Consider the following 13,005-nt stretch of genomic DNA (forward strand, 5'->3'; position numbering starts at 1 on the left):
AAATGAGGTCCGCTGGATTGAAGGGATTGAATGGACGAGATTTTTCTTAGCTTCATTAAGTGAAACGACGTAGTTTTATTATGAAACTACGTCGTTTAGATATGGGTCTTGGCAAGCCAACATTTGGACTTGTTCGGCTGATTTGGGCTGCCAATTTGCCTCAAATTCGGCCCAATTTGGATGAAACATAAAGAAACTCAATCCCTTGATCTTCATAACAATTAATTAAACTAAAGTCTTTATTCAAAATCTACAAATACACATATAATAATCCTACAAAAATAAAAATAAAAATAAAAAAATAATATAATATAATATAATGTAGAAGAAAAAGAAAAAGCAAAAATTAGGCATTTACAATAATCATCTCAAAAAATGAATGGTGCAAATATAAAATATTAGATGTTGCTAAAATTGAAAGGTGCGAATATAATATTAGATGTTGCTAAAATTGAAAAGTGAAAATTGAAAATACATTAAATGAAAATACATTAAAATTGAAAATACATGAAAATTGAAAATACATTAAATTGAAATACATAGAAATTGAAACAACGGTAAAATAGCATAATAACTTAGTAGGAAGGTATGTTATTTCTAGATACATCAAAATTATTATAGTATTGAGTGAATGGGGATGAGGATTGTTGTGGTTGTGACTGTGGATATTGTTGACTTCTTTTATACATTATTCGTTGTTGTTCTTGTCGCATAAATTCACGACGAGTCGGATCGACAATAGAATCCACATCCATCATTAAAACTTTATTTTCTTCTTTCATTTCTTTTACTCTTAGTTTTTCTTTTTGAATAGTCAAAACTTCTTGTTTTGCCTTGGTTGCATTATTCATCGCCTCAACCATCCGATTATTTTCTAATTGGATTGTCTTCATATAATCTTCGTCAATTTTTCTCTTCATTTTTGCTTTCTTCACCATACTAGGCTGTTGTAATGATATGGAATCACCTGAAACATCCTCATTTAAATTTAGTGAAAATGATGATAAGTTAGAATATGATAGACAGGGTGAATCAGGGGTAGGATTCTCAGACTCCGATGATATATTAGCATAGTCTTGCTTTCTTGGTTTTTTCCTTCCAAAATCGTCATCGTTAAACTTCTCAAAATCCTTCATTATAGCCCACACATGATCAAATTTAAAACCCTTTTTAAAGTTCGGATCTTGCATAAGTAAAGCTTTTATTTTAATCTCAGTCGTCGAGTGGATTTCGTTCTAATCTCAAACGTCTGATAGATTTTATCCTTATCATATTTTATATTCAGAGTAATATATCTCTACACATTATTCAAGATGATAGATTTATTTTGATCTCAGCCGTCGAGTGGATTTCGTTCTAATCTCAACCATCCGATGAATTTTATCCTTATCCTATTTTATCTTAGAAATAAAATATCTCTACACATTATTCAAGTGATAGATTTTATTTTGATCTCAGTCGTCGAGTGGATTTCTTTCTAATCTCAATCGTCTGATGGATTTTATTCTTATCCTATTTTATCTTCGGAATAAAGTTTCACTCTAAAAAATGAACACCATTTAGGAAAATTATATTATTCCATCAAATTAATTTCTAAATAAATTAAATATTATTGTTTCCGTCTTCTGAAAATGAATTTCTATATGGGAGGTTCATCTAATAAAAATGATGATTCAAATTACTCGTCATCGTCATCGTCATCCCCATCATCACCTTTAATTTCCGATAATGAAGCTGATATAGAAATGTTCAAGCAAGCAATTCAGATGAATAATTATGTATTGCAGTGTTTGCAAAAAAATCAAAATAATGATCCTATTAGAGTTGGCTCCGTTCCAGGTCATTTAGTAATCAATCGAGATTGTGAAAGTGCTGATAATAATTTATTTCTCGACTATTTTTTAGATAATATCCGCTTTAATGATTGCTAATTTCATCGTAGATATTGGATGTCCCATAATTTGTTCCTCCAAATAGTTGATAAAATTAAAGTTCATGATATGTACTTTGTACAATGTGCCGATGCTATGGTTAGATTTGGATTATCTACTCTACAAATAATTATAGCCTTGTTTAGAATGTTGGTATACGGTTTGCCAGTGGATGTCACTGATGAATATGTAAAAATTGGAGAGTCGACTGCAATTGAGAGCATGAAGAGAGTTTGTTGAGCTATCGTAGAGGCTTTTGGAGAGCATTATTTGAGATCACCAACACCTAACGATGTTACAAGGATTCTGCACATCGGTGAACAGCGTAGCTTTTTAGGAATACTAGCCAGACTAGACTACATGCATTGGAAATGGAAAAATGGGTTGGACAATGTGCAGGTCGTAGTGGATTTCCAACAATTATTCTTGAAGTTATGGCCGATTATGACCTTTGGATATGGCATGCATATTTTGGTATTCCCGGCACCAATAATGACATTAATATTTTAGAGTCATCACATTTGTTTTCCGATCTTGCTGGTGGTACTGCTCCTCCTACCCATTATGCTATTCAAGGACAAGAATATAATATGGGTTATTATTTAGTTGATGGTATATATCCAAGATGATCACCCCTTGTGCAAACTATTCGTGAGCCACTATCACGACCCTAAACCCAAACCCGATCGTGATGGTGCCTCTCGTGAAGACAAGGTCAGCCAACTAAACCCAATTCACTTGTTAAAGCAGTTAAACAATATAAAAGCAGTCTAAAACATGCTTTAACGATAATAAGTAGCAGAAATACAACCCGACATAGCCCTAACTGGGGTGTCACAAGTCACGAGCATCTAACAATACTGAATCCTCAAATGTAACTACAGAGTTTTAAATACTGAACTAAGAACATAAAGTAAATAGATAGGGAGGAGCTCCAGGCTGCGAACGTCAACAGCTACCTAAAGACTCCTCTAAGATCCACCTGAAGTTGGAATGAATCAGCACTCGGGAGCGGGACCAGCTACGCCTGAATCTGCACACAGGGGTGCAGGGAGTAAAGTGAGTACTCCAAATCAGTGAGTAACAAATGTAAATAATGACTAAAAGTAAGAAAACACGTAAAGCGCAAGGCATTCTATAACGAAGCAGTAAAATCACTTAAAATTAGTAAAACCAGTAAAAATCAAGTAAAATCCTCTTTCAACTAGTAAATTTGACAGATAACTAAGATAAAGTAAACAAATATAAGTTTGCCCCTCGGGCACAGTATTAACAAATCCGCCACTCGGACAACATCTCAGATCAATACTAGCCCCTCCGGCTCAATCTCACATCACAATGGGTAGTCGCGCTCAATGGGGGTGTGCAGACTCCTGGAAGGGCCCCTTACGGCCCAAGCACAATAACAAGCCATCTCGTAGCATCAAAACTAGGCCCTCGGCCTCATATCAATCAAGACACCTCTCGTGGCATACATATCTCAGGTCATCGGCCTCCAAATTAGTATCAGTGTTTCTCACAATGTAGGCCTCCTACCTTACTCAGTTAAAAATCATCACAAGCCTGTCTGGCAATAGTAAAACATTGTTTCTCAACCCAAACATCATTTGAAATATCATTTAAGTCTTAAAAACTGAGTAAACAAGGATGAGTAGTAAAATAGTGGAAATTAACATGACTGAGTTCAAGTATAAAGTCAAAACAGTGAGGAAATATCATAAAATCCCCTAAGGGTTCAAATAGTTGGCACTAGGCCCAAATATGGCATTCAGCCCAAATAAAGATGATAGCAAATAGTTTTCATTCAAATACGCGGTAAAATCATCAATCGGGATGAACCAAGTCTCAATCCCTAATAGTGCACGACCCCACGCTCGTCATCGAACGTGTGCCTCACCTCAATATAGCACTACGATATGCAATCCGGGGTTTCAAACCCTTAGGACATCATTTACAATCATTACTCACCTCGAACCGGCTAAATCTCTAGCGCGCGACGCCTTTGCCCCTCGAATCTGCCTCCACGCACATCAAATCTATCAAAAATCAGAACGAGGACGTCAAAATATACTAAGGAAACAAATCCCAAGAAAAAACAATCAATAAAGGGTACAAATCCCGAAATTACCAAAACTCGACCCCCGGGGCCACGTTTCGGAATTCAGAAAATTTTACATCAATAGATTCCTTATCTCCCCACGAGTTCATACATACCAAAAGTTCTCAAATCCGACCCCAAATGGTCCTCCAAAATCCCCAATCATAAGTCCAAAATTCCAAGCCCTAGTTCTTCCATTTTTAGCTTAAGTTTCCATGATTTTCTAGGTAGAATTCACATAATAATCGAGTTTTAAGTCAGAAAATCTTATCTCCCAATAATTCCCCTTGAATCCCTCTTCAATCTCCTTCAAAAATCTCCCAAAATGGCCAACTATGGAGGAAATGAGCCCCAAAATCGTGGACAAGACGAGTTAAAAATATTTTGCCCAGGCCTTAATTTCCTTCTTCGCGAACACGATCAAACCCTCACTTCGCGAAGCACAAACTCACTTTGACCAACTTTTACTCTATGCGAACGCGATGCTTCCTCTACCTTACCCATCGCGAACGCGATGAACACTTGACCTCGAACTCATTTGACCCAAATTCCTCTACGCTTCTCGCGAAGGCCTTCTCGCGAAAGCGATGCACCACTTCCCAGCCCTCCGCGAACGCGAAGCCCTTCTCACGACCGCGAAGGCTTAATCCTTGCCTTCCTCAACTGCCTCTTCACGAACGCGAGGCTCCACTCACGAACGCGAAGGGTAAGATCCCTATAATAGCTGAACAGATTTTTCTGCTATTTTCTAAACTCCAAAATGATCCGATTGACCACCCGAACTTATCCGAGGCCCCCGAGACCTCAACCAAAGGCACCAACAAATCCTAAAACCTTATTCAAACTTGTTCCAATCATCAAAACACTTCAAACAACATCAAATCACCCAAAACACATCGGATTCAAGCCTAAGTTTCTAAAATCTTCCGAAATATGCTTTTGATCAAAACCCAACCAAACCACGTCCGAATGACCTGAAATTTTACACAAACATCCCAAATGCCACAATAAAGCTACTGCAACTCTTGAAATTCCATTCCAACCCCTATATCAAAATCTCGCCTATCAACCGGAAATCGCCAAAATCTCAACTTCGCCAATTCAAGCCTAAATCAACTCCGAACCTCCAAAACCCATTCTGGTCATGCTCCTAAGTCATAAATCATCTCCGAATCTGACCGAACCATCGGAACTCACATCCGAGCCCTCTAATACATAAGTCAATATCCGGTTAACTTTTCCAACTTAAACTTCCTTAAAAGAGACTAAGTGTCTCAAACCCTACCAAAATCATTCCGGATTCGATCCGACCAACTCGATACCACAAAATACGGATAAAGAAGCATAAAGAAGTAGAAATAGGGTAAACAGAGCGGTAACTCATGAGACGACTGCCCGGGTCATCATAGCCACGTTCGGAAAAGAAGAAATATTTTGCGATGAAACAAGAATCATGTAAAAAAGATATTGAATGTGCATTCGGAGTTTTGCAACATCGTTTTGCAATTGTTGCACGACCCTCATGTTTTTTGGAAAAAAGAAGTGCTACATGATATAATGACTACATGTATTATATTGCACAACATGATAATCAAGAATGAGCGTGATCTTAATGCACCAATTCAAGATGATTTGGAAGGTCCTCCTCCAACAGTAGAAATGGCAGTAGAGGAAAATCAACGATTTCAAGAATTTTTAGCTCAACATATAAGAATAAAGGATAGATGCTCATTATGCACTTCGTTATGCATTAATAGATCATTTATGGGAGAATACTAGAGGTCGAAGTTGAATATTTATGTAGTATTTCGAATAATTTTATCGTTATGTAATATGTATTTAAGTAATCTTGTATCGCAATGATTTCACTTTTATTTGAATTATTAGTTAATCTATAATAATAGTTTATAAATTATATTATTTAAAATTTTATGGAATTGTTTTAATGGAAATTGCAAATTAATGAAAATAAAAGATGGAACTTGTTTAATGGAAATTAAAAAATAAAAAGGAAATGAAAAATAATAATATAATATAGAAGAGAGAGAAGGATATAAAAAAGATTATTCTCTTTTGGGGGAAAAATGAGGGAATGGTTGGAGTAAGTTGTCCCCAAAAATATCACGACCCTAAATTCGGATCCGGTCGTGATGGAGCCTCTCGTGAAGACAAGGCCAACTGACACAACTCCCAATTCTTTTTAAAAATTTTAATAACACAATTTAAGTCATTAACATGATAATAATCCCAAAATAAAAGTGAAATAGTACAATTTGCGAAAAAACCAACACAGCCCGATATCGGGGTGTCACTAGTCATGAGCATCTAATAACCAATTAAAAATAGGAAGAGTCTACATAGTCTATTACAGAACTAAAACAACAGAAAATAAGATAAGGGGGAGAAACACTAGGTTGTGAATGCCGAGCAGCTACCTAGTGAACTCCGAATTGCCTGAGCTGGTGTGACGACCCGGCCAGTCGTCTCATAAGTTACCCCTCAGTTTTCCCCATTTCTATTACTTTATGCTTTGTTTAACCGTGTTATGTGGCATCGGGGTGGTCGGATCGAATCCGGAATGATTTTGGTAAGGTTTGAAACACTTAGTCTCTTTTGAGGAAGCTTAAGTTGGAAAAGTCAACTGGATGTTGACTTGTGTGTTAGAGGGTCGGATGTGAGTTCCGATGGTTTGGTTAGCTTCGGGAGGTGATTTGGAACTTAGGAGCACGATCAGAATGAGTTTTGGAGGTTCGGAGTCGATTTAGGCTTGAATTGGCAAAGTTGATATTTTTGGCGATTTCTGGTTGGTAGGCAAGATTTTGATATATGGGTAGGAATGGAATTCCGAGAGTTGAAGTAGTTCTGTTGTGTCATTTGGGATATGTGTGCAAAATTTCAGGTCATTTGGACATGGTTTGGTTGGGTTTTTTATCAAAAGCGTAATTTAGAAGATTTTGGAATCCTTAGGCTTGAATCCGATGCGAATTTGGTGTTTTGATGTTGGTTTGAGCATTCTGAGGGTTGGAACAAGTTTGAATGAGTTTATAGGATATGTTGGCATGTTTGCTTAAGGTCCCGGGATCCTCGGGTGAGTTTCGGGTGGTCAATTGGACCATTTCATGAAGTTTAGAATTGCAGAAAACTGCTGTGTGTTGTAGAAGATTTAGACCTTCGCGTTCGCGAGTGGGTCCTTGCATTCGTGAAGGGTCAATTGATGAAGGCTGGGATTTAAGCCTTCGCGTTTGCGAGGAAGGCTACGCGTTCGCGAAGGGCTAGATGTTTGTGCTTCGCGTTGGCGAGAAGGGGAGCGTGTTCGCGTAGAGGAAATTGGTCAGCTGGGTTTGAGGTCGAGTTGTTCATCGCGTTCACGAGAGAGGGAGTGCGTTCGCGAAGAGTAAGTCTGAGGAACCATCACGTTTGCGATGGGCATGTCGTATTCGCGTAGAGGATTTTTGGTCAAAGTCATTTTTGTGCTTTGCGAACGCGAGGCGTTGACCGCGTTCACAAAGAAGGATTTCAGGCCTGGGCAGAAGGTTTAAAAGGTCGTCTTGTCCGCGATTTTGGGGTTTATTTCTTCCATTGTTGGTTGTTTTTGGAGCTTTTTGAAGGGGATTGAAGAGGGATTCAAGGGGAATCACTTGGAGGTAAGCTTCTTGGACTTAAAACTCGATACTAATGTGAAATCTACCTAAATAATCATGGAAATTAAACCAAATATTGAAGAACTAGAGCTTGGAAACTTAGACCTTTGATTGAGGATTTGAAGGACCATTTGAGGCCAGATTTCAGAACTTTTGATATATGTGAACTCGTGGGGAGATAAGGAATCTATTGATATAAAAATTATCGAATTCCGAGACGTGGGCCAGGAGGTCAGGTTTTGGTAATTTGAAGATTTGTGTCGTATTTTGATTATTTTTGCTTAGGCTTCGTTCCCTTAGCATATTTTGATGTCCTCGTTCTGATTTTGGATAGATTCGACATGAGTGGAGGCCGATTCGAGGGGCAAAGGCATCGCGAGCTAGAGATTTGACCGGTTCGAGGTGAGTAAGGATTGTAAATGATGTTCTGAGGGTATGAAATCCCGGACTTGCACATCGTTGTGTAATATTAAGGTGACGCACATGCTTGATGACGAGCGTGGGGTCGTGCACTATTGGAGATTGTGACTTAGTCCGTCCTGAATGACTATTTTACCACGTATTTGACTGAAATCTATTTGTTATCATCATGATTTGGGCATAATGCCATATTTGGGTTTTATCCCAACTATTTGAACCCTTCAGGGATTTTTAATGGTATTTCCTCACTGTTTTGACTTTATACTTGAACTCAGTCATGTTATATTTCATTGTTTCCGTACTCGGCAATGTTTACTCTGTTTTAACACTTACATGATCTTTTAAATGATATTTTTGGGTTGAGAATCATGTTTTACTATTGCCTGAGTGGCTTGTGAGGATTTTGACTGAGTAAGGCCGAGGGCCTATATTGTGAGGAAATATTTGATATTGATTATGAGGCTCAGGGCCTAATATATGTAAGCTACGAGTTGCTTGATTGATATAAAGCTAAGGGCCTAGTGATGATGCCACGAGGTGGCTTGATATTGTGTTTGGGCCGTAAGGGGCCTCTCCAGGAGTTTGTACACCCCCAGTGAGCGCGGGTACCCATTGTGATGTGAGATTAAGCCCGAGGGGCTGGTATTGTTCTATGTGATTGCTCGAGGGGCTGGTATTATTCTTAGATGTTGCCCGAGGGGCCAATTTGTTGATATTGTGCCCAAGGGGCGAACCTTTATGTGTTTATTTTCATAATTGACTGTCAATTACCTGCGTAATTGTTGAAAAAGGCTTTTCATGAAGTTAAATTTGAGTTAAAGGATTTTTACCTATCTTTCACTAGTTCATTATTTTAATGGTTTTACTGTTTCATTATAGCATGCTTTTGTGCCTTACGTGATTTCCTGCTTTCAGTCTTTATTTATGATTATTACTCACTTAGTTGGAGTACTCACTTTATTCCCTGCATCATGTGTGCAGATTCAGGCGTATCTGGTCCCGCTCCCAAGTGCTGATCATTCTGGCTCAGGCGGATCCGAGGAGTCTCTAGGTAGTTGTTGTCGTTCGCGGCCCGAAGCTCTTCCCTATCTTACTTCTTAATGTTCTTAGTTTTCTGTATTAAACTCTATAGTTTGATTTGGAGTATTTCGTGTTGTTAGATGCTCATGACTAGTACAACCCGGTATCGGGCTGTGTTGGGTTATTTTCTATGAATTATTCTATTATCTAATAACTTTGGATTATCTTGTGATGCTTTAGATTTATTTCTTATGGTTTAACTGTTAATAATTGGATATGGGAAGTGTCGGTTGGCCTTGTCTTCACGAGAGGCGCCATCACGACCGGGTCCGGGTGTAGGGTCGTGACAAGTTGGTATCATAGCCTAGGCTACACAGGTCTCATGAGTCATGAGCAGGTTTAGTAGAGTCTCGTGGATCAGTACGGAGACATTTGTATTCATCCTCGAGAGGTTGCAGAACCTTTAAGAAAAACTTCATATTTTTGAAATTCTTGTCGTGCGAATTTGTTGATCCGAGTACTAAACTTTTGTTGTTGTATTCTCTCATAGATGGTGAGGACACGCGCTACCGGTCAGTATGGATGACCACCAGTACCACTAGCTGTGGCCACCAGAGGCCGAGGATGCGGCCGTGGTTGTGGTAGGGGCAGAGCAGCTGGGGCAGCACCTGCAGATCCACCAGCTGCCCCAGTTCAGGATCAGGTCCCAATTATGGACACTCCAGCAGTACCAGCTCAGGCACCAGCTCAGGCACCAGCTATGCCCATTGTGATTTCGGGTCTTCAGGAGGCCTTGGCTCAGATATTTTCAGTTTGCACTAGCCTAGCTTAGGCGGTTTCAGCCACTACAGCTGCAGCTACTTCTCAGGCAGGGGGGAATTAGATCCCACCGCTCGCACACCTGAGTAGGTCGTGCAGGGACTTCAGACACTGGGGGCATACCCAGCCCAGCCGGTTGCAGCTGCTTAAGACTATGTAGTTCCTGCTATGCTAGAGGATGAGCAGCGTAGGTTGGAGAGGTTTGGTAGACTGCAGCCTCCGACCTTCAGTGGTGCAGAGGGCGAAGATGCCCAGGGTTTCTTAGATAAGTGTTAGAGGATGCTTCGTACAGCGGGTATTCTGGAGACCAGCGGGGTTGATTTCACTACTTATCAGTTTTCGGGAGCTGCCTTTACTTGGTGGGAGTCTTTTGAGAGGTGTAGTCCTGTTGGTGCAACACCCTTTATGCGCTGCAGTCCCACAGAGAGGAGCTGCACAGGGAGTTTGAGTGGTTGCGTCAGGTAGAGAAGACTATGATGCAGTACGAGATGAGGTTCTTTGAGTTGGCTCGTCATGCTATTTGGATGGTTACGATAGATAGAGAGAGGATCAGGAGGTTTGTTGATGGCCTCACTTATCAGCTTCGTATTCTTATGAATAGAGAGAGGGTGATTGGTTCTACCTTTGAGGATGTTGTTGACATCGCCCGTGAGATTGAGTTGGTTCGCCGCCAGGAGCGAGAGGAGAGGGAGGCCAAGAGGCCTCAAGAATCTGGTCGTTACAGTGGTACTTCTTTGAGAGGTCAGCTTCAGCACGGCAGAGGTCGTCCATTCAGGCATGCTCAGCCAGCTCACCCGAGTTATCGTGGGGCATCATCGGGTCATAGTTCTCATAGTTCTCATCAGGGCCAGTCATCACTTAGTGCCCTTCCAGCTTAGAGTTCGTCCCGTGCTCCATCAGTTCAGGGCTCTTCTATGCCAAGTGCATCTGCTAGTCACTCCGATGTGAGGGGTTCCCATCAGTCCCCTTCTCTAGCACCTGGGAGTTTTTATGAGTTTGGCGTGATGGGTCATATGTGGAGGTAGTGCCCTCGTTGTCTTGCGAGCTCATCTCAGCAGAGGGGTTAATCATCGGCTTCAGCGCCAGCTACTTCACCACCACCCGCCCAGCTAGCTAGAGGTGGAGGTCAGTCAGCTAGGGGTCGCCCCAGAGGGGGAGGTTGATCAGGTGGCGGTCAAGCCTACTTATATGCACTTCCAGGCAGACCCGATGCTATTGCTTCAGATGCTGTTATTACAGGTATTGTTTTAGCCTGCCATAGAGATGCCTCTATATTATTTGATCCTGGTTCCACCTTTTCTTATGTGTCATCATACTTTGATCGTTATTTGGGTATGCCCCGTGAGTTTCTTGCTTCACATGTTTATGTATCTACCCCGATGGGCGATACTGTTGTTGTAGACAGTGTGTACCGGTCATGTGTGGTGACTATTGGGGGTCTGGATACCCGTGTTAATCTTTTATTATTGTGTATGGTAGATTTCGATGTCATTTTGGGCATGGATTGGCTATCTCTGAGTCGTGCTATTCTAGACTGTCATGCTAAGACAGTCACATTGGCTATACTGGGTGTGCCACAGATTGAGTGGCGAGGTGTGACTGATTATGTTCCTAGTAGAGTGATCTCGTTCTTGAAGGCCCAGCGTATGGTTGGGAAGGGTTGTCTTTCATGTCTAGCCTTTGTGAGGGATGTCGGTGCTGAGACTCCTAGTATTGATTCCGTTCCAGTTGTGAGGGACTTTCCCGATGTATTTCCTGCGGACCTGTCGAGCATGCCACCGGACAGGGATATTGATTTTGGTATTGACTTGGTGCCGGGCACTCAACCCATTTCTATTCCGCCATATCGTATGGCACCAGCGGAGTTGAAGGAATTAAAGGAGCAGCTTCAGGAACTCCTTGATAAAGGGTTCATTCGGCCTAGTGTGTCACCTTGGGGTGCACCGCTCTATTTGTGAAGAAGAAGGATGGTACTTCAGGAACCCCAGCAGCATTCATGCATTTGATGAACATTGTTTTTTGGCATTATCTTGACTCATTTGTCATAGTCTTCATTGATGATATTCTGGTATATTCGCTTAGTTAGGAGGAGCACGCGGAGCATTTGAGAGTTGTGTTGCAGAGATTGAAAGAGGAGAAGCTTTATGCAAAATTCTCCAAGTGTAAGTTTTGGCTCAGTTTAGTGGCTTTCTTGGGGAACGTGGTATCCAGCGAGGGTATTCAGGTTGATCCGAAGAAGATAGAGGTGGTTCAAAGTTGGCCCAGACCGTCCTCAGCCACAAAGATTTGCAACTTTCTTGGTTTGGTGGGTTATTATCGCCATTTTGTTTAGGGATTCTCGTCTATATCATCGCCCTTGACCAAGTTGACTCAGAAGGGTGCTTCATTTGTATGGTAGGACGAGTGTGAGGAGAGCTTTCAAAAGCTCAAGACAGCTTTGACCACAGCTCCAGTGTTAGTTTTTCCATCAGCTTTAGGTTCATATACTGTGTATTGTGATGCTTTGAGAGTTGGCATTGGTTGTGTATTGATGCAGGAGGGTAGAGTTATTGCTTATTCTTCTCGTCAGTTGAAGCCCCATGAGAAGAACTACCCCATTCATGATTTAGAGTTGACTGCCATAGTTCACGCATTGAAGATTTGGAGGCATTACTTGTATGGTGTGTCTTGTAAGGTTTTTACTGATCATCGTAGCCTCTAGCACTTGTTCAAATAGAAGGATCTCAATTTGAGGCAGCAGAGGTGGTTGGAGTTGCTTAAGGATTATGATATCACTATATTGTACCATCCGGGCAAGGCCAATGTGGTGGCCGATGCCTTGAGCCGAAAGGCAGTGAGTATGGGGAGTTTGGCATATATTCCAGTTGGGAAGAGAACTCTTGCAGTTGATGTTCAGGACTTGGCCAATCGGTTCGTGAGGTTAGATATTTTGGAGCCTAGTCAGGTATTAGCTTGTGTGGTTTCTCAGTCTTCCTTACATGATCACATCAGAGAATGCCAATAGGATGATCCGCATTTGCTTGTCCTTAAGGACAGAGTTCAGCACGATGATGCCAGAGATGTGACCATTGGTAAT

General features: G+C 41.0%; 1 protein-coding gene and 1 pseudogene across 1 annotated transcript; one reads left to right on the forward strand and one right to left on the reverse strand.

Moving 5' to 3' along the window:
- Positions 1–575: 575 nt before the first annotated feature.
- Positions 576–1,190, reverse strand: LOC138872975 (uncharacterized). Its single transcript, XM_070151398.1, has one exon. It carries the CDS (start codon positions 1,188–1,190, stop codon positions 576–578), a length of 615 nt encoding a protein of 204 aa, XP_070007499.1.
- Positions 1,191–1,631: 441 nt separating this feature from the next.
- Positions 1,632–2,605, forward strand: LOC138872976 (uncharacterized; annotated as a pseudogene).
- The last annotated feature ends 10,400 nt before the right edge of the window (positions 2,606–13,005 follow it).

The sequence above is a fragment of the Nicotiana sylvestris genome, chromosome 7 (assembly GCF_000393655.2).
Source record: "Nicotiana sylvestris chromosome 7, ASM39365v2, whole genome shotgun sequence".
NCBI classification, from domain to species: Eukaryota; Viridiplantae; Streptophyta; class Magnoliopsida; order Solanales; family Solanaceae; genus Nicotiana; species Nicotiana sylvestris.

Excerpts from the sequence above, each read along its gene's own strand:
- LOC138872975 (XM_070151398.1), bottom strand. The coding sequence starts at position 1,190 with ATGCAAGATCCGAACTTTAAAAAGGGTTTTAAATTTGATCATGTGTGG.